The sequence below is a fragment of the Paralichthys olivaceus genome, chromosome 14 (genome assembly GCF_024713975.1).
Source record: "Paralichthys olivaceus isolate ysfri-2021 chromosome 14, ASM2471397v2, whole genome shotgun sequence".
In the NCBI taxonomy this organism is placed as follows: Eukaryota; Metazoa; Chordata; class Actinopteri; order Pleuronectiformes; family Paralichthyidae; genus Paralichthys; species Paralichthys olivaceus.
Window position 1 is genome coordinate 16,769,508 of NC_091106.1, and position 19,685 is coordinate 16,789,192.

General features: G+C 42.8%; 1 protein-coding gene across 4 annotated transcripts in view; it reads left to right on the forward strand.

Annotated features, from left to right (window-relative positions):
- Positions 1-19,685, forward strand: part of LOC109634656 (C-terminal-binding protein 2-like) — a 61,098-nt gene that overhangs the window by 16,783 nt on the left and 24,630 nt on the right. For 2 of the 4 annotated variants that reach the window (XM_020095342.2, XM_069539150.1), the window contains exon 2: positions 2,736-2,898. In XM_020095342.2, the coding sequence (XP_019950901.1) occupies positions 2,841-2,898 (58 nt within the window). In that variant the 5' untranslated portion in view covers positions 2,736-2,840. Of the gene's footprint in view, positions 1-2,735; positions 2,899-11,927; positions 14,641-19,685 lie in introns of those variants that run through there. The other 2 variants (XM_069539149.1, XM_020095334.2) reach the window with 1 other exon arrangement.

The following is a 19,685-nucleotide window of genomic DNA, read 5'->3' on the forward strand; positions in this document are numbered from 1 at the left end:
TGAAGTGGTGTATACAACCGCAGTTTGGGTTTCTGATAAAATGTAGCTCCCAAACTGCTGAGGAGGCCGATCCTCCGCTGCGCTGCCGTCCCACGAGATGAGACATTGAGAAGAGATGTTGTGTTAGAAATGATTCCAGGTGAAGATAATAGTTATTATTATTCTGAGTGAATTTAGAATAAATCTTAAGTGTTAAATCCCACAACTGAGCTGTTAGTTGTTAGTTGAGGCTGTTTTTATCAAAATGTATGATGGAAATTTTTGTTTAAATAATTCATTGAGGGATATTTTTGCTTGTTACATTCAGTACGCCTATTCAGTGAATTGATAAACATGTAGTCCTAATTCATATGCAGTGGACAACGTAATGTCAACACCTCATTTAAGTGCTCAATGGTAAAGTCAAAATCATCATTTTATAATTTACACATTATATCATAATTACATAAAATATAAAATTGCAATTAATGGAATAATCATGTTTATCCATATAATGAATAATTGACATTTTAAAATATCCTAGATGTAGTTTATATTTTATGAGCTAAGCAGCTGATATTGTGATAATATAATTTTATTCTCATCTTTGACATGTTATTGTACATCACACTTTTAGACAAATTATCTATCAGGCACCTGTGAGCTTGTGCAGTCTGTTTTGTTGTTTGTCCACTGACTCAAATGTCAATGCAGTGAGGTCTTTATCAGAAGAGTTTATAATGACTCAATGGCCAGATGCACTCATGACCTGTAGTGTTGCCGCTCTGCAGCACAGAGTCACAGCACGTCTCATCCGGTCTATTCATAGCCAAGGCGGCCTGACTACCCCCCCCACCCCGCCACCCGCCTGCCCGACTGTTTCCTGGTCTCCCTCTTGCTCAATTACTTCTCCTCTGACTCCCACATGTGGGTCTCCAGCTCTTTGGCAGGAAGGCGTACCTTGTGGAGGAGGGAAACGAAGTGGTGAAGCAATCTGCAATGTTTTCTTTTTCCGAAAAAACACTGAATGTGTGTGTGTGTGTGTGTGTGTGTGTGCATGTGTCATATCATGTCAGAGAAAGGGAGGAGTTGAATGCAGGAGGAATGTAGCACAATGTAGTACCCCCCCCCCCCCCCTTCTCTTGTGCACCTGGGAAAATGCCCCAGCAGCTGTCCAAATAAATACACAACGCATCAATTCATCATTCAGCCGTTATTCAACCCTATCGCTCAGCCTTTCCTCCCCCACAAACTGAGCATAATGGCTATAATTGCTGTTACACTGCAAATATCAATACATCATCATTTAAATAGTCAAGTGAGATCCATTCTCAAAGTGCAGCAAGGAGCCCAGAGGCCGACATGGACAGAGGAGGCAGGGTTATAAATGTGAGAGAGATGCAGAGGATGGTGTCACACTGTACTCATCCTGTTAGATGATGTTTTTCTAGTACTTTCCTCTCCCCCTCTTTATTCTGCTGATACATCCTCCTCATGTCTGCTGACTAACTGACCCACATTCCTCCGTGTGACTCGCTGCCCTTAGACCATGTGCACTCTGCAACCTTCATTTCTGCTTGTCAACCTGTGTGTGTGTGTGTGTGTGTGTGTGTGTGTGTGTGTGTGTGTGTGTGTGTGTGTCGGTGCCTCAGTGTGTGTGTGGACACACTGCTGCACCTTTCTCTGTCTATCTGTCAGTCCATTTGTCAGTCTGCCACCCCCCCGTCATAAGAGATCTTTGCCATATCCCTCAGGCTCCAGCAGGAACCAGTAAGACGACCGGTCTTTAGCGAACCATCACTCACCGACCATAAATGATTGTTAAGACGCTTCATTGACTGCGTTTGTCTGCTTTGGGCTGTGGGTGACATTTCCTCATTACTGTAAATAAATGGTGCTCTCTGACATGAGGGTCCCTCTAGTGGAGAGCGGACTGATTCTGACAAGGTTATTGAGACATTGTTGCGTGTTTGCTTGAAATTCTTGAAATTTCCGTGATGCTTCTTTTGAAGGAGATCAAGACTGAATCCTTATTTATTTATCATGAGTGAGAAATATGTTAAAACCACAACACAGTGCCCAACTCCACCACGTGACAAAACCAGTTGCAGCTCTATCAGAAGCTTTCAACCTAAATGTATCAGTATGTCGCTCACTCGTAACCACTGTCTTAGTCTTGGTTTTTGTATTCTTCACACTTTACCTGGTAGCTCTGTACATGTAATGTCCATGTTGTAATTGGAAGTGCCACCATACTCAGTTTATAAAAAATGGATGAAATGACAGCTCCCCAAAAGTGCAAATTTTTCCAGTAGGTTAAAATGTATTAGTTGTTTAATGCTATAAAAACTGATGCGTCATGATTGACAGCTGAGATTGACTCGCAACTGGTCGAGCACATGTGTCGTTCGATACCTCAGCTCCACGCCACAATCAATGCAGTGATTGACTCTGTCTCCGGATGACGTCAAAAGCGATAGATGGCGGCATAACATGTATGCAGGATAATTTGGCGCAGGGAGGAAGTGGAGATGCGTCGTTCATCTCGTACAAATTATGTAAAATATTTTTGAATCAATCAACCAATTAGTCAGTAAAAAACGGTGGTTATAAATGGTTATAACCATTTAGCTCAACCTTGAAAAATATATTATTGAGTTTTCACCTGTCTTAAATCACAGCTAACGTTTTAAACGCTGAATGTGAATATGCTTTATAACCAGACTGATCTTTCCTCCTGTTTTCTTGAATTTCAGGTATAAGATATCTGCTAGAAAACGTTCCAGAGGATTGGAAACTTTGAGGAGGAGGGGTGGATAGAAAATCAAGAGAGGAGAGAGCGTTATTCACACTGTGACAGGATGGCTCTGGTCGACAAACAAAAAGTGAAACGCCAGCGGCTGGACAGGATCTGTGAGGGTGAGACACACTAGTTTTTCTTCTTTCCGTCTCCTCTTTCTGCTTTTTATGTCCATGTGGATGTTAGATGCTGGCTATGTCTGTGGACGTTGATTATTTTGTTTGAGGGATGTTTGAGTCTTTGTGTGATGTGTGAGTGTGTTTATTAGTTCTACAGGTTTATGAGCCGCAAAAACAGATTCTCCCTCCGCAGTTAAATGGAAATTAAGTTTCCACTTTCACCCAGTATTTAAGCTTCTCAGCCTTCTGCTACAAATTCAGTAAAGAAGTGAGTAGGATGGTTTTATTAATTGTGTTTCTGTGTGTCAAAATGGATCCTTGGGATAAGTCGAGGCTGCAAACTTCTGTTCTGAAGGCTGTCGAGAAGTGTGTGTTTGTGAGAGAGAATGTGTGTATGTTTGCTGGAGGTTGAATGAGACTTGAGCTCCACGTTTCCAGATTGCTAGAAAGATTAAGTTGGAAGTAATAAATTGAAGCACTCCTCAGAGCCCTGGGTGGGGGGGTAGTGGGACTGATTTGCATGCAGATGTGAATTTGTGTGTGTGTGTGTGCGCTGAAGAAAGAGAGTAAGACCAAGTATGACTTTTACATCTTTATTTAACCATCAACTGGAGCCACTGGGTCTCTGCATGTTTATTTAGCGTATGCCTGTACTTATACTCACTTGATACCAATAATCCTACACTATGATAATAATAATAATCACTTTATTTATATGGGCTCAAAAGTATCTTTATTGTTCATATTTCAAAACAAATTAAAACACTCCTAAAGTTTTTGTTATTACAATTCAAGCCCTTTGTAGTTTTACTTGTCAAACAATGATTCATTTGTGAGCATTCAAACTTGCAGCTCGCACAGTATTTCATCTTTAATAAACACACATCATAGTAACGGAGTCGTTATGCTTCAAACAAAGTACTTGTCAAGATGGTTGAACAGCGTCCAAAAACTTCTCTCTTGACTACTTTCAGGCGTTGTAATTCCTGAAACCACTCAGTGCTCACTCCCTGCAGCACGTGGTCATTTCAGCTTTCTACGTCTGAACTTCTTGGAAAATTATTAACAACTTCCTATGTGACTGTTCAAACAAAACCACGACATGGCTATCATTAATCTGCTTTGAAACACCTCACCCCTCCCACCTCTGCCGTCCTTTCTTTTGAATCTGTCCGTTTAGAACAACCATAAACACTTCGGTTGTGTAAACTGGTTCAATTCGAGCATATACCCTGAAGCGTCCCCCTTGTCTTTAACATGACAACAGACTCTTTCTCTAATGTGAACTTTCCAACCGCTGGTTCTGTGTTTACACAGTTTGGCCGTCGTTCTCAAAACCTGTCACTTTGATGGCCTCAGTCTGGTGACGACTTGGCGTGCGTCACTCTTGTGCTCATGGGAAATGGTGTTTTTCATTTAAATAAACAATGATATTCTCAAAAAAAAGTCAACTTCACATTACAAGTGGAGTGAATGTCATGAGAGGGGTTACGTTACAGGGCTGTATTTTTTTAGTCATTTGAATTATGTTGAATGTCAATTTGATTTTTGAATGATATTTTCTTACTTATGTAAAAGAGCGTAGACTGTTTCGCTTCAGCTCAAGCAGGAGTGAAACCATTGGATTTTCTCTGCAATATCGAATGACTTCATGCACATTCCTGTTGGTTCCTTTCTAAATAAAATCCCATTGAGACTGAGAAAAAAACATGTAATAGATTTTTAAATGAAGCAGTGACGCTGTCTAATTCCACCCTCAGAATTAGAGCCACATGTGGCATCTTAAATCTCTCCAAACCACCAACCCGACATGGTTGGAAACACTTTTTTTTCTCTTTTGAAGAATGTGTACTTTTTGAAGAGGCAACATCATAAAACAATATTTTCTGATCAGCACCATTTTGTCCCACAGACGTCTTCCATGTCTCCTCCTGCGATTATTAACAATGAATTCATCCCACCAAGGAAGAGCGGGGATTTTTTTTTTTACTGTTCAGTTAGTCACCACAGCTGCTCTTAAAAAATGTGTAGAGGAGGGTGATTCACATCGAAGTAAAAAGATCAGAGGTTGGTGAATGACGTTGTTTGCACGGTAGTGTTAAATCTGCTCAACCATATAAAAAGGGTATTTCTAATCCAGAGGCATGGGGCGTTCTGAACCATTATGTCAAAGCCACCCACTATTGTCTATAAACAGAGCGTTGGGACGGAGGCGTGAAATAGAAATCAAAGTTCATATTATGTGTATTGACAAAAACAAGAACGTTATTGAGTAATTATGATTGCGTTGCAGTCGTAGGCTGCACTTGGCGAGACAGCGAGCGAAGCCTCCCTAATCTCCATTTATCTTCTGAGGCTAACTGTATCAATCAAATACTTGTTCCACAGAGGAGTGCATTGATTACATCTTTACTCATTGTGATGAGTGGCTAACTGAGCCGTGCCTGTGGCCTAAATCGACTTTGAAATGGCTGATAAAGTGCGGCTGTTTACTGCCATCAGAAGTAGTCACAGCGCCGGCGTGTAGAATTTACCGGAACGAACAATGTTTCACCACTGAGGAAATCTGATGTGACTCAGTGTCCTCTGCTTTCATCTTTGATTTTTGTGGTTTTCAAATTAGACACACAAGTGAAAGCAAGGTCTGCGATCTCGTCCATCAGGTTTCCTTTTTTTGCTTCTCTACTAATTGTAAAACATGCTGATTCCAAGGTGACATCAAGATGTTTAACAATCAATATGTATATATTGATATACAGATGTTTTAAATGAGAGGCGTAAACAGGAAACGGTAAATCATCAACCTGAAGAAGCTGGAAACTGCGAATCTTTCACAGTTAATCAATAATCAAATCAGGGTTTTCCTCAGGAAACGGTTTTAGCCGAGCTCGTAAACCACCAATTTGTTTGTAGGAAAACATAAACCATAAGTACTCAGATTAAATCTATACGAACTCTGTAAAGATGCAAACATGCAACTGGTTCAATAGCAGATTGAGATTTTTTTTAAAGGAAAAATTACAAACACTGGTTCCAGCTTCACAGAGGTGACGATTTGATGTTTTGGACTGTTGGGTGAATACATTTTAAATATCTGGGACAAACATTTTAACAATTACCTACATTTCATAGCAAAACAATTGAGCACTGAATCTAGAAAGTTGCTGGCAGTACACATTTTTCATAATGTTAGCAGAAGTGGTTCACTCCTAAAGATTACAAAGGAAAACCACACAAATGAATAATTTCTTCTGTATCAATAATTTAATTGATTTTTGGAAGGATGGACTCTTTTTGGGTCTTGATGGAAAAAAACAGGCATATTTATGTGGCTGAAATCTATGAGTGTGTGAAATTTGGTGCAGCTTAATTAAATTTAAGGGGACTGTTGGGAATTGGCAGAGGTATGTTGTTTTACAGCTAATAAAAGTACAGAAGGATTTTATTTGATATTTTTTTTATGATCTTAATTGATCATACAAGTAACTTAAATTTATTTCCCTATTAATCCCACAGCATTGTTTAGATATCAACTTACACAATGTATTTGGTGCAACTGTTCCTTCTGTTGTGTGGTTGATAAAGTGCCAAGTGGAGTGTAACTGCAACAAGGGAGCTGTGGAAAACATCTGTTGTGAGCATCAGTTCCCATACTCCTCCCTGCATTCCCCCTTTTCCTCTCTCTCACTCTGATTCTCTCTCTCTCCATCTCCTTCTGTCCGCTCCATCTGTGTACCCAGCATGCATTGGCTCGGGCAGCAGCGCGAGTCGTTGCCGTTTAGTCGGAGCTGGCGGACTGATCCGGGCAGAGAGGGGACGTGATGAGCGGCGCTGCTGCGACGTGAACTAGGTCGCAGTGACAGCATCATGTCACTGAATGTGGATTTACAAGTTGTGAGTGTGTGCTTGGACGCAAACACCACAAGGTGGGGTAGTGGAATTTGTCATGGCGACTGGAAGTGTTTCAGCTGGCTCTGGAATAAACACATTAATGCCTGATAATGCGACTTGTTTTGTCATGTGAACAACAGGAGGAAACGTTTAAACAGTGCAGTGTAAATAATGTGGCCAGTCAGGCTAAAATACCATAAAATTCAGCCTGTGAATTATTCATGCGAGCTTTTTTTAAATAAGAAAACACGTCATATTAAACAGAGAGGACAGACTGCCGAGGGAAAGGAAGGGGGGGGTCCTGATGTCATTCTCCCCCTGAAGGGTGGGGGGTTGGGGCACCCACCTCTCTGCTTTCAAACCACACCACCACCACCACCACCACCACCACTGGCATCCAGCTTAAGTATGAGGTCATCAGAGCAGTGTCTGGATCCGACTCCCCCGCTGCCCACCCCCAGGCTTGTTCCAGGCTCCTCACCAAAACCCACTACCCCTTTTATAGGTTTTGTGGACAGGCAGGGAGGGGCACAGAGGACCGGAGGGAGGAGAGGGAAAAGAAAACATAGAAAAATGGTAGAAATTCTCATAACCACATTGAATGGGCGTGTGTTTGCGTTATTAATTACAGAGAGTCACTGCCTGTTGGATAATAATTTCTTTACTGTTTCCTTTTCTTATGTCTAGCGTCTGCCTTCGCTCGATTGTTTGAGCTGGCATGTTTCTCTGCGGTCGCCGAGAGTTGGAAATGAGCTCCTGGAAAATATCTCATTTCAAAATGAACTCTCCAGCTACAACACTAAGTATTTTAATGACCTGTGGCTTTGCTGGATTGGCCTGGAGATTGGATAAAAGATTGGTCTGGGAGGTGGGGTGGAGGAATGCACCCTAAGGAGATGGATTATGGGTAAAGGGAGCGCTCCATAACACAGCAAACATATAGGGAATTTTGCTGAAATCTGGGCTTTTCCTGTGTGTGTGTGTGTAGTATATGTATATTAGTATAATGTGTTACACCAGCACATACAAGTAAGTATATGCATGATTGTCATTAAGATAAGTACCAGATGCCTCTGGGTCGACCTCCATTTAACATTATATTCTGTTGCTATGGAGAAGCTTTTAGACAGAAATAATTCCAGTGGAATCACATACAAGGCAGTCATGTAAATAATGTCTGTCAATTTTGCATTACAATTCATCCAGCGGCATTATTCTTTGCAGTGGTCTTGGCAGTGTAATCCCATTTCCAGTTAGTGCCGCCTGCCCCACGCTCATGCATAAGTCAATGTGTGTTTAACATTCAAATCATGCCATGAGTACGTGACATGTCACACTATACGAGACAGTTGTTTTTATTTCTGCTGCAGTGTAGCATTCACTTTGAGTTAGCGTGTGAGTTTTTATTCATGTATGCACGGCAGACCAAGGCCAAGACTTTAGCACCAGCGGTTCTCGTGTGTGAATGAAAAGGGACATTAACAAAGCAGCGTGGCCGCCTCTGCTGCCTCTGCTGCCTCTGCTGCGTGTCAGAAGTCTGATGAAGCAGACGAGCAGACCTGGGTTTCAGAAGAGTGGGGATCCAGGAATGTGCAAGACGAATGTGTGTGTGTGCGAGCAGGTGTGTGTGTATGGACAGTGCTGTGAGTGTGAGTGACAGCAAATTACCAGAAGGTCTTGTTGCATGTGAAGTCTCTGTTTCTAAAATGCAAACATGGCTGGAACATGTAACAAGAACGCGCACACACAACTGCAATATTAATGAAGCGGCAGCGACTGAATGACAGGGAGATGTTGAGGGTTTGTTAAACATCTTGTGTGACACTGTTACACATCATGTCCGTCTGTTGATGCATGGTGGTATAAATACATTATACCAGGCTCTGGTAAAGCATCTACTGAAATCTATTAGCTAGTAAAAGAACTCTGAACCACATAATTGCATCGTTCCACGAGGTTTCTGTATGTTTTTAGTTCTATAAAAGTGCTTTCCTCAGTCAAGTCTTATTCAATGTAAGGTCTAAGCTTCTGCTGGGGTGGTATTATATTTGCTCTGAAATCCCCCCTAGCTTAATTCCTAAATCCCTCTGTTACAGTGAATCTGGCAGTGTGTGCACAGTCTGGCAAGTATGACAAATGGAGAAACATTAGAATTTGAAAGTCAAACATTGTTTAGTTTGAGACAAACAGAACTCTGCAACGTACTTTCCTGTTGGGATTAGATCTGCAAACGCTAAGTGTACACACCTCTGCCCCCCGTCTCTCTGTCTGAGGTTTGACTTTATGAGGTTGTGTGATCTGCTCTGCTCTGCTGAGAGCCAGAGTCTCTGGAGAGACAGGCTAGAAGAAGTAATGAGACGAGTGGATAAGGTTGGTGAAAGAAGCCAAGGGATCACGTACACTGTACAGACTGCTGCCCTTGACATGGATGTGTGTGTGTGTGTGTGTGTGTGTGTGTGTGTGTGTGTTTGAATATCTTTGCAGGAAGCCAGAAACATTTTCTCCTAAATCTAATCAGCTATTTTAAGAGGAAAAGAGGAATAATACACATGAGGTCTGACGTCTACAATTGGGTCACATTTTATAACATTAGATGTGTTGAAGGTAGAGTCTATTAGAGATGGTTTGATAACATTTCTTTCTTTCCCAATATCAATTCCAATAATGTGGACTCAAAGTGCGTTTGACAAATAACAACATATATAATGTATTTTAACGGCTGTATGTTTCTAACACTGGATGGCAGTAATATTGCTATCATTGGTGTATTTGGCAACGCTAGTGCCGCCCCTCCAAACTGAAGTCTTGCCTACGGTACATGTTATATTTTTATTTGTGGGACCTTGGCTAAGGTTACACTACAGGAAATTACTTCCTCCCCTTTAAAGTACTTGCCAGTGTCAGAACAGCACAACTGCTGTTATGGTGTGTAGTAGAAGAAGAGTTTTTCTGGAAGAAAATTTTTCAATTTTATCTGGTTGAAACTAAAACACTTTAAAGAGGTAATATTGCATCCGTACATAGATTTGCATACTGGTGCAATAACTCTGTACAAATATTCAAGATAGTACAGGGTAAAAGAAAATTGTACTACTGTCTTCAGAGTTGTGGGAACTTGTATCTGTACACACATGTTCACAAAAGTACACTGTCTCTGTGAAACTTCACCACACACATCATTTGTTGACAGATGTTATTCACACAAATACAAGTCCTGTCAACACATGAGCTCACACTTAAATACACAAGCTCAAGAATAAAAACACAAAGGACTCTGTGCCTCAAGGTGATGACACTTGAAAGCTTGACTTTATGTAAAAAATGAAAAACATTGGGCTTTAAAAGTGTTGTTTTTCCAGCTTGGAATAATTCATCTTTACTGTCTGGTTTGGATCTCTGTGATGGCTCGCTCCTGCCTCTTCTCCTTCCCATTTTAATTTCCTTTTTACATCAGGCTGACTGATGTTCCTCTGACCTTAGCAACAAAAGTCTTCAATCGTCCGCACAATTGGTTTTGGAGCCACTATCTTCCAAACATCTCAAGCAAACAGCAGACTTCTGTGCTCCCTCTCTGATCTCTTTCTTCTCTAATTACACAACTGTGATTAAACAAGAAATTAGTTTTGACGACAGAAGTGCCGGCCTGCTTTCCACAGGAACAGGATACTGATGTTACCAGACACTTTTCTCACAGTCTAAAATATGTATTACTGCCCCTGTACAGATCTGAGGTTAGATTTTGGATGAAGATGGACACAACCTCACCATCTGTTTTCATGCATTAATAAACAGGGATCCTCAGAAGAAGGGATCGATATTCAGTAACAATGTCATGTGAGTGCAGGAAGTTATATGTACTCCGTCATAATCTGACACTGACTTCACTGAACATTTCCTTGGTTAAACAAAATGATGAATGTATACTATATATAACTAAGTCTTCATATAGCTCACAGCCAAGGCCTTATATATAATTCTGCAGCATTACTGATGTTGTATTTCCACTATGGCATATTTGAATGAAGTGGAATGAGCTCCTGTTGTGTTGCAGCTCAAGCACAGTGTTTTTGCAAGGCAAAGGTTGTAGGTGCTTTGGATTAACTGCTGTTACAAAAAGAACCCTCCCCCCTCTCACACATGCACGTACACACACACACACATACACACCCACACAGACGCACAAATCACACTCCCCCCAGTGTTTTACTTTTCTCTGCAAACTGGCAAATCCAGATTACAGTCTCTCTTAGTGGAGGAGATCAGAGGAGCTTTGGGGACGAGGGGGAAGGTGCTGTATTTTGCTAACAGGAAGATGCATATGGTTTGAATTTGTGTCTGAATAGAAATGGCCATATTTAACAATGTTGAAATGTATTTTTATACTTAGCAAGAGAGGCAGAAATTTTGATAATTGAGTGGATCTTTGCATGAAATCACAATCAGCGGGGGGCAAATTGGACTCACATTGCAGACTGATTTGGTTAGGCATTCTGTAATCTCCATGCAATCCAGTTTTTTGCAATTGTCTGTGTCAGTTAACACACTGACTTCAGGTCTCAAATCAAGGAGAGTGAGAGGCAGTGACAGTGAGCACCACAGAGGCATCAAGGACATTTCAGAGTGAGTTGGGCAGCAGTTGTGTTGGTGGCTCTGCTGCAAGCATGGGGCCTGGAGGATTAGTTTCCAATCAGAGTGGATTTGATGTTTACTGACAGGACATGGGATTTTGCAGGGAGAACTGTATTTCATTACTATTCAATGAAGCTGTACGCCTTGCCTGGCCTCCCCTGCCTTCCCTGAGAATGTGGCAAACTAAAGTCTGAGACCTGTTGTGGACAGCTCATCATCAACATCCTCAGGTAGGTGACTCTGCAGGAGACGGTTAGGGGTCAGGGGGGTGGACCCTGAACTTTTACCATAATCATCACTATCACCGAATACCCTTGTATTTGGTCCACATGACGTCACAGTGGGAAGTGGAATTAAAACAGGCTTTATTTAGATGTAATCCCTCAGAGCAATCGGCAGAGCGAGTAAAATGTCCAAGAGAAAAGAGAGATAAATCCTATTGGATTAGTACAAGCCCCTGCCCATCCCAACCTATAACCCAACCTATCCCCTCTTTTCCAGTTTTTTCCTTTTTTATAAACATTTGGTGGCCATCTCAAACATGCATCCTGTTACTGTGCCGTCCATGGAGTAGCTGTTCTACCTCTGCAGTGTTTGGTGTGATGTGTTTGTGTGTGGTGTCCTCTTTCCTCGTGCACAACAAGACAGCATGACCGGAGATTAATTATTCAAGGACTGCCCGCCAAAGGGAGAGTCACCTGATAGCACGGACTTACAATATTACAACCAGATATCAGGTGAAGCGGTAGACCCTGCTTCATCTTCTTTTCTGCTTGTTCGTCTTCTACATCTCTTGGCTCTATTTTGTGATGCTACATTACCTGAAGATTTGAAAGAGAACTTTTGCTACAGGTGGAACATCTTTTTCTTTTTTCTTGTTTTGTGTTTCCTCCGTTAAAGCTTCCTCAGCTGTCGACTTTTTTTTGCCAATGCTTGTCCCTAACAAACAGTTGAGTCTTGGTCGCTCCCACAGTTGGGACACTTTAGGGGGGAATGAGGGTCAGTGGGACAGGGCTGAGAGTGTCTATGAGCAGCAGGCAAGAGTAGCGGGCCGGCGGAACTCTCTGTCCTACGGAGAGGGAGGAGGGTGGTACGAGCCTTCACCAGGGGTGCGTCCTCCTGATCTGGATTTGAAACGCGATTTGTATTCCTATCCAGACTCTCATTACGGGCAAGTTTACGCAGAGCGACACGACCCACGAGGGATGAGGAAGGGCTCTGTGCCGGATCTAAACCACTACGAACGAGCGACCATGGCTCACCGAGGATCCATCCCACATCAGGATTACTATTCCCATGACCCAAGCATGACTCCTCGAACAGCTGAGGGCTTTTACAGGCCAGAACACCAGCCTCCGCAGCCTCAGTCTCATCCACTCAGTAGGTCAAGCTCTCATTTTGGGATGACTCCTGGGGCTCGTGCTGCATGGGATCAAGGTCAGGGAGGGAGAGCGGGACCTCAAGCCCCTTCATCCCCTCTACCGCCCCCTCCCCCTCCTCCAACTGCTCATGAGTTGAATCGAGCTTATAGAGAACCTGGTGCTGTAACTGCTGCCAAGATGATGCCAGATGGCCAACAGCGTCTACCCTCTCGAGACCCATCTCCTGCTCACTATGGTATGGAACACATGTCCCCTCGGTATGCTAGTGAGCCTTCACCTCTGACTGGTCAGTCAGTTTATACTGATGTGAATGGTCGCCCATTGGATGCACAGCAGCAGGCTGCTACCTGCCTTGTAGTAGATCCTGCCAGTCAAGGTATGATTATGAGGCAAGAGACAGCCTCACCCTACACCATTCAGCAACAGCAGCAATTACAACAGCAACAGCAACAACAAATACAGCAGCAGCAATTACAGCAGCAGCAACAACAACAAATACAACAGCAACAGCTTCAACAGCAACAAATACAACAACAGCAATTACAGCAACAGCAACTTCAGCAACAACAGTTACAGCAGCAGCAGCTTCAGCAACAGCAGTTACAGCAAGAACAGCTGCAGCAGCATTTGCAACAACAGGCCCTGCCATCTCAACCTACCATGCCTGTTACTGACCCTACACTTTCTATGGTGGCCCCACTTCCCACTGCACCTGCCCCAGTGCAGACTGCATTAGTTGCCACAGCTGCACCTGCTCCTATTGAGACAGTCCCAGCTTTAGCTCCTCATCATCCTGCCACTCCACAACCTGCTCCTCTTCCTGCTCCTCCTCCCACTGCTCCACAGACGTTTTTGCCTGTGGAACCCAAGAAAACAGTTGATCCTGAATTCCTCGCCCTGCTGCGAAATGAGGGTCTCTCTGAGAGCACCATCTCCTCTCTTATTCATCAGGGATTTGACTCCACTAGCATGCTGGCTGTCATGGAGGAGAATGATGTCCGCACCGTCGCCCCCAACCTGGGCCAGGCTCGGGTACTGTCTCGCGTGGTCCAGAACTGCAAGCGGCCCGCTGAAGCTCCTCCAGCCCCCTCCCAACCTCAGACACCTATGCGAGGCCGCTCTAATAGCTTTAGCCATCGCTCAGACATCTACCACCATCAACAGCAGCACCATCATCCACCGCACCCTCCACAGGCTTTGAATGTGGACCCACACCTAATGGGCCCACAAACCCCTGGTGCCATGCATACAATCTCCCCAAGAATGGGAGAAGTAATTGGTAGGAGGCCCAGCAGTGCCCCATCTCAGCACCTCCTGGAAGCGTCTGGCAGCTACCCGGGCCAACCACCTCGCTCGCCAGGGCCATATAGTGGAGCCATGATGCCTGTTCAGTCGAGACCCATGTCAGCCTACTCCTCTGGGGGGTCAATGCCTGGGATGCCTGTGCAGAGTATACAGATAATGCCACAGCATATGACTGGGTCTATGCCTACCATACCCGGGTCTATTCACTCAATGCACGGTATGCCACAACACATGCCTGTGTCCATGCCAGCTTTACCACAGCCAGCACAACAGGTACCTAAAGCCTACTCTACCAACTACACAGTGCCCATGGAGCTGATGAAGAGGGACAGGAACATACTGCCACTGTCACCCATGCATAGTCCTCATCCTAGTCCTCAAATGATGCGTAAAGGTGGGGGACCTGCATCAGACAATATCCTTATGCCTATGGGAGCACCCATTCAAGGCCAGGGAGCCCTGGTTGCTAACCAGAAGCTAAGTCGACGCACAGGTCCACCAGTCATCGTGTCCACTATGCAGTCTCCAGATACAAGTAAATCCTTTTAAATCCTTCGCTGTTCCATCCGTGTCTTCTGCTGTTTGTGTGATCTGTTGATCTGATAAGAAAATGCATGTTAGAGCTCTTTTTGGATTGATAGAGATTGATAGATTGAAAGCTCCACAAATCAGTGTTGTTTATTAATCATATCATGTTTTAATACCTATCTTATATATATATATATATATATGTATATATTAATATATCTAAGAGACATTCAGTACATTGAAAGCAACGACTTAAAAATATCAGGGATGATTCTTCACAATCTTTCATTGATATGTGAGAATAAGTGGAATTTATTTTTTGTACTCTTGTCTGTGCAGCCATCTTTGAGCTGTGGGGTTTGAGAGATCTGTTGACCTGAGTGTGTTTAGTGGTGTGTGATGCATGGTGCTTGACCTTAAAAAAGTCCAAACGCCATGAGAATGCTCATAGAACGTTTTTATCTTCCTGGCCAGTGCTGTCATTTGTTTTCTGTCCTCTGTTTGTTCACATTACTTCAACAATAGATAAATACTGGGCCTTTTCCTCTTATCTAGGCCAGCAGAGCAAAATCTAAATGTCGCTGCCTATCTGTTTCTCAAAAATGTTGTCAGGATTATGAATTAATACCGTAAAAGGATAAATTTGGCCATTTTGGCAACACATCCCCTGTCCTATTTTCCATGCCGGCATTTGCTATGATCCTAAAGTGATACTTACATCTCGTTTTCCTGTCTGCTTATCTTTGTAAGTGCCAGATTTGTCAGAATTCCTTAGACTTTGTGTGAAGTCCTTTTTATTATTTTAGTAATCTCATGCTGCTCTTTTGCCAGAATCACATATCACCCCATTAAATACAACAGAAAATGGCATTAACTTGGCACAGTACAGAGGATTTGGGTAAAACAGCTGTCAGCAGCACCCTTTATGATGCTTTTTTAATTCTAAAAAATGTGCACAGTCTTCATGTTACAGTCTGTCAGTTACTGTAGTTATTTACAAACAGTTCACATTAAGACTTCCCTGATCAGTCATATCACATTGTGTGGAATGTGAGTCACACAGGGGTGTATAGTTTGCAGTGCTGTACATTTTTGTACAATATGGATTATTGCATTTGGCACTGTCTCTTACCAAATATATTTTCTCCTCATCAGCCCTATTTAAGGCCCTTGCTTAGTAATGGGCAGCTTTGGCTCAGGAGGTAGGTCATTCACTAACTAGAAGGGGGGTGGTTTGATCACCGGCTTCTCCAGTTCGAATGCAGAAGTGAGATACTGAACCCCAAATTGCCCCTGACAGCTTAATGGTGTGCGATATAAAAAGTGCTGTGTACAGAATAGTGTTTGTGAATGGGTGAATGTGACTTGTGCTGTACTTGAGTCCATTTAATAAAGAAAAGATGCTAGCTTGCTCAAAATGTTGCATAATGTTGAATGCAGCTCCTCACCTTCTATCATTGCAGCTGCTCCTGCTTTTTGATGAAGTCTTTTCTGCTATGCTACGCATCATCTCCCCACAGTCCCCGAGCCCCCGGTGTTGTAAATACGGATGTCTTAGTGCATTATGATAATGAGGGTGCATCAGTGTAGCCGGGGAAGGCTTTATAGCCACTTGGACAACACAGCCTTCCTTCAGTTCTGCTGGTGTCAACGTGGACCACTGACCTGCGTGGAATAGCAATAAGCTTTGTTTGGTTCTTCTGGGACAGATTTGCTCACAGGAATCAATCTCACATGTGAGGAGTTAAAGGTAGAGTTTAAGTGCCAAGATTTTTATTTATGGTTTATTGTTTACGCTGAATTTATTGAATGTTGATTTGTGTCCCAAATCTATGCCTCGTTTTTTGTTCTGAAATTAAATGTATTCAGTCAGTGCGTCATTATTATGTAATCAACTGAATCATTCATTTGGATGCACATATCACTATTAAATCTTTAAATCAGATGTAAAATAAAATTATCTTAACTATCTTCCACCCCCATGATCTGATAGAGGTAAAATTTTAGACATTTTGGTAAGACACCGGCTGATTTCACCATGAGCACATGCTCAGGCTGAGGCTGACTAGCAGCATCATTGAACAGATAAAATCGAATTACAGCGCTGATGGCCGATGTGTGATTGTGTCATTTTCTCTCTGCAGGTTGTAATGAGAAGAGAGAGGGGGGAGTTTAATCCTTCAGATCCTCCATTTCCACTGCTGCACTAATCCACAGATACTCTCATTGTGTTCAGACCAGCCTCCTGGCTTCCTGTGAGACCCTGTGCACTACTGTACATAGCCAGTAGGTTGAAATGGACTTTAATGGGGGTGTAATGCAGACTGGGAAGAAATTATTTAACTGATTTTGAGGCCCATGGGAACAGATATTAATCAAATCCCACTGCTTGGCTGTTAAAACAGGCTGACATTCAGAGCACAGGACACATTGGTTTCTTCAACTCTGCCACAAACTGAACAAATACTCTGTGAAATGTGAAAGTGGAGTCAGACTGTACGTTGGGTTGTTAGCCAGACACACAGTCGGCAGGAGTAGACCTCATTTGCATGATGCTGACATTTGCTGCTTTGGTAATTTCATCTGTTAATGGACACAGCTGCAAAGCTGCTCTTACAACCTACAACTTATTTGTATGTTGGTCGGCAACATTGGTTTTCAGTTGTAATCGCCTGCCCATTGCAAGAAGACACTGCAGATTTTTTTGTTCCTTTCACAAAATGGTCGGCTGAGCTAATACATCAAGAGGAAGGTATTAATAAATCATGTTAATTCACTTCTTTTCATGTGGGGTAAATTAGGAGGCTATGCTTGGGAGATATTAAACCAACAAAATGTGATTTAGCAGCACAATTAAAATTTCATATTTATATTTTGTCAGGTCAGCACATTGTGGTGTTGCACCAGCAGCACATTTTGTATTCCTTAAAAATTCAATTGTCAGTAAGTGATACCTCCTTCTCTCAGATAATTCATGAAATACCGTGAGTTGCAGCGACAATCGGGAAAAAAATTCCTGTGGAATAATTACCCTTGTGTAAATACAGCTGGACACAGCCTGCGTCCATATAGAGCTAATAAGGATGTAGTCAGGGTCAGACGCGTTTGTTAACACAAGAAGATGTCTGGAACCTTTAGGTGAGGGGTGCTGCTGAGTTTAACAGGCAGGAGGCAGGATATCTGTTTGTTTTCCATTGACAGCACAACTACAAGCATTTCGATGAAGCCACCGTCTTTTTCATTGAGATATTTGTATTATAACAGGGTGTATCTATTGCATGTTAGAAATGTCACCGACACACGAAATTTACTAGCTTCCAGGAAAAGTTTCACAAAATTCCCAGAACAACTGACTGTCACATTTTCGTTCTTACATACAGCACCCTCAGAACATTTCAGGGAAGTGTGCATATCTGAAGGCTGGAAATTCTTCTACTTGGAAAACCCTTAAGCAAGACCCCACTGTTATATGACTAACTGGTTCCCACTCTACCCCCCCCCCAACTTGCGTTGTTGGTGAATCTGTGGGACTTCCACTCTGCAGAGTGCATTGACTGGTCAGTTCTGTTCTGCGTGACACGCTAGCCGTAATTTTCCTCCTTTGCTCGGGGCCTAGCGTGATGATGATGGGGGGGATGGTTGTGGCATGTTAGTTCTGAAGATGGCAGATTATGTATTAGCGTGGGTGCGGGTCAGAGATACAGGCAGTTGTTACGTTGAGTGAGGGATTAAGGGAGAGGTGGAGGGAGGGAGAGAGACATAGTCCTACTACTGTTGATGATGATTTCCGGATGCAGGGTGGGGGAGGGGGTTCGTTGACAGCTGTCGGTCAACTTTGTACTGACTTTGTGAGGGTTGAATTTTGTCCTTAATCTGCGCTGGTGGACAAAAGTTGTTTTTTATGCTGCTTGTCACTGTCAAACATGAGCTGAAGTGTTGAAACCACTGGATACAATTAAAATATTTTAGGATTTACATGTAGATGTTATCTGAACTTAGACATTAAAACCTCTGATTCAATTCTTCCTGGTTGTAGTACCTTTAAATGTTTTAATGGATAAAGCAAACTCCTTAACTTTCTAAGAACCTTGCTGTTTTTTCTATTGAATAAAAGTCTTAGGTGCAAGCTTTCATACACAAAAAATTAAAGAAGGCATTACCCACAATGCCCAAGGAGTATTTTGTGATCATCCAATCGCTACGTTAAAGACTTGTGGTTTACAATCCATCCATTTTCAAATTCTGGGTCATTTCTGGATGAATTCCGCAGGACTTTGTTCGCAATCGCAACAATGAAGCATTTTTAATTTATATTGTTTGGATTTGAGCCTGATCTAAACGTGGCCAGCTGAGTTTCATGGGCTTCACAGTATTTGGAGCCATAAACCATTTTAGTGGATTCCTCAAAATTGAAATAATTGATGCTGATGTCCATAACATGGTGTCGTTAAATTATCTGGACTCCTGCGACATCTCCCCGCTCTCTGCGCAGCTTGTATGTTGGATGATGCATGTGTCTTTCTATGTGAGCGTGTGGAAACCAGCAGGTGACAGCGGTGACGTCTGTTACAGCACAGTGCAGAGCTGCTCTCCCCCGCCAGATGTTACTCTTAATATCACAGTGTTTCCTTTTCCCTCATGTGGGAGTCTCTGGTCTCCGGCTTTCTCTCACACCGCCACACATCTCTCTTTCTTTCTTTATTTCTTTCTCTGTTTAAATTGATCCTAGTTTCTCTTTGTCGTTGGCTCTTTTTTCCTTTCCTGGTCCGTCTCTGTCCTCCCTCTCTTTGTAGAAAATTGCCTTTAGGAAATGAGAGCGTGTTTGGGGGGGTCGGGGGATATTTGGGGGAATGGGAGAAGTATGTTTTTGAAACAAAACGTCATACCCAGCTCAGCAGTTTCATTCATGACTGTGGTTGTGGGTAACTGAGCCCGTCTGCAGGAAAATGAGGGAGATGAGGAAAGCGAAGATGGGAGGGCTGATCCCAACCACAGACAGTAGAACAGAGGAGATTAAGTAAGAAAGCTCAAGAAGGTGAAGTTAAGTAAGAG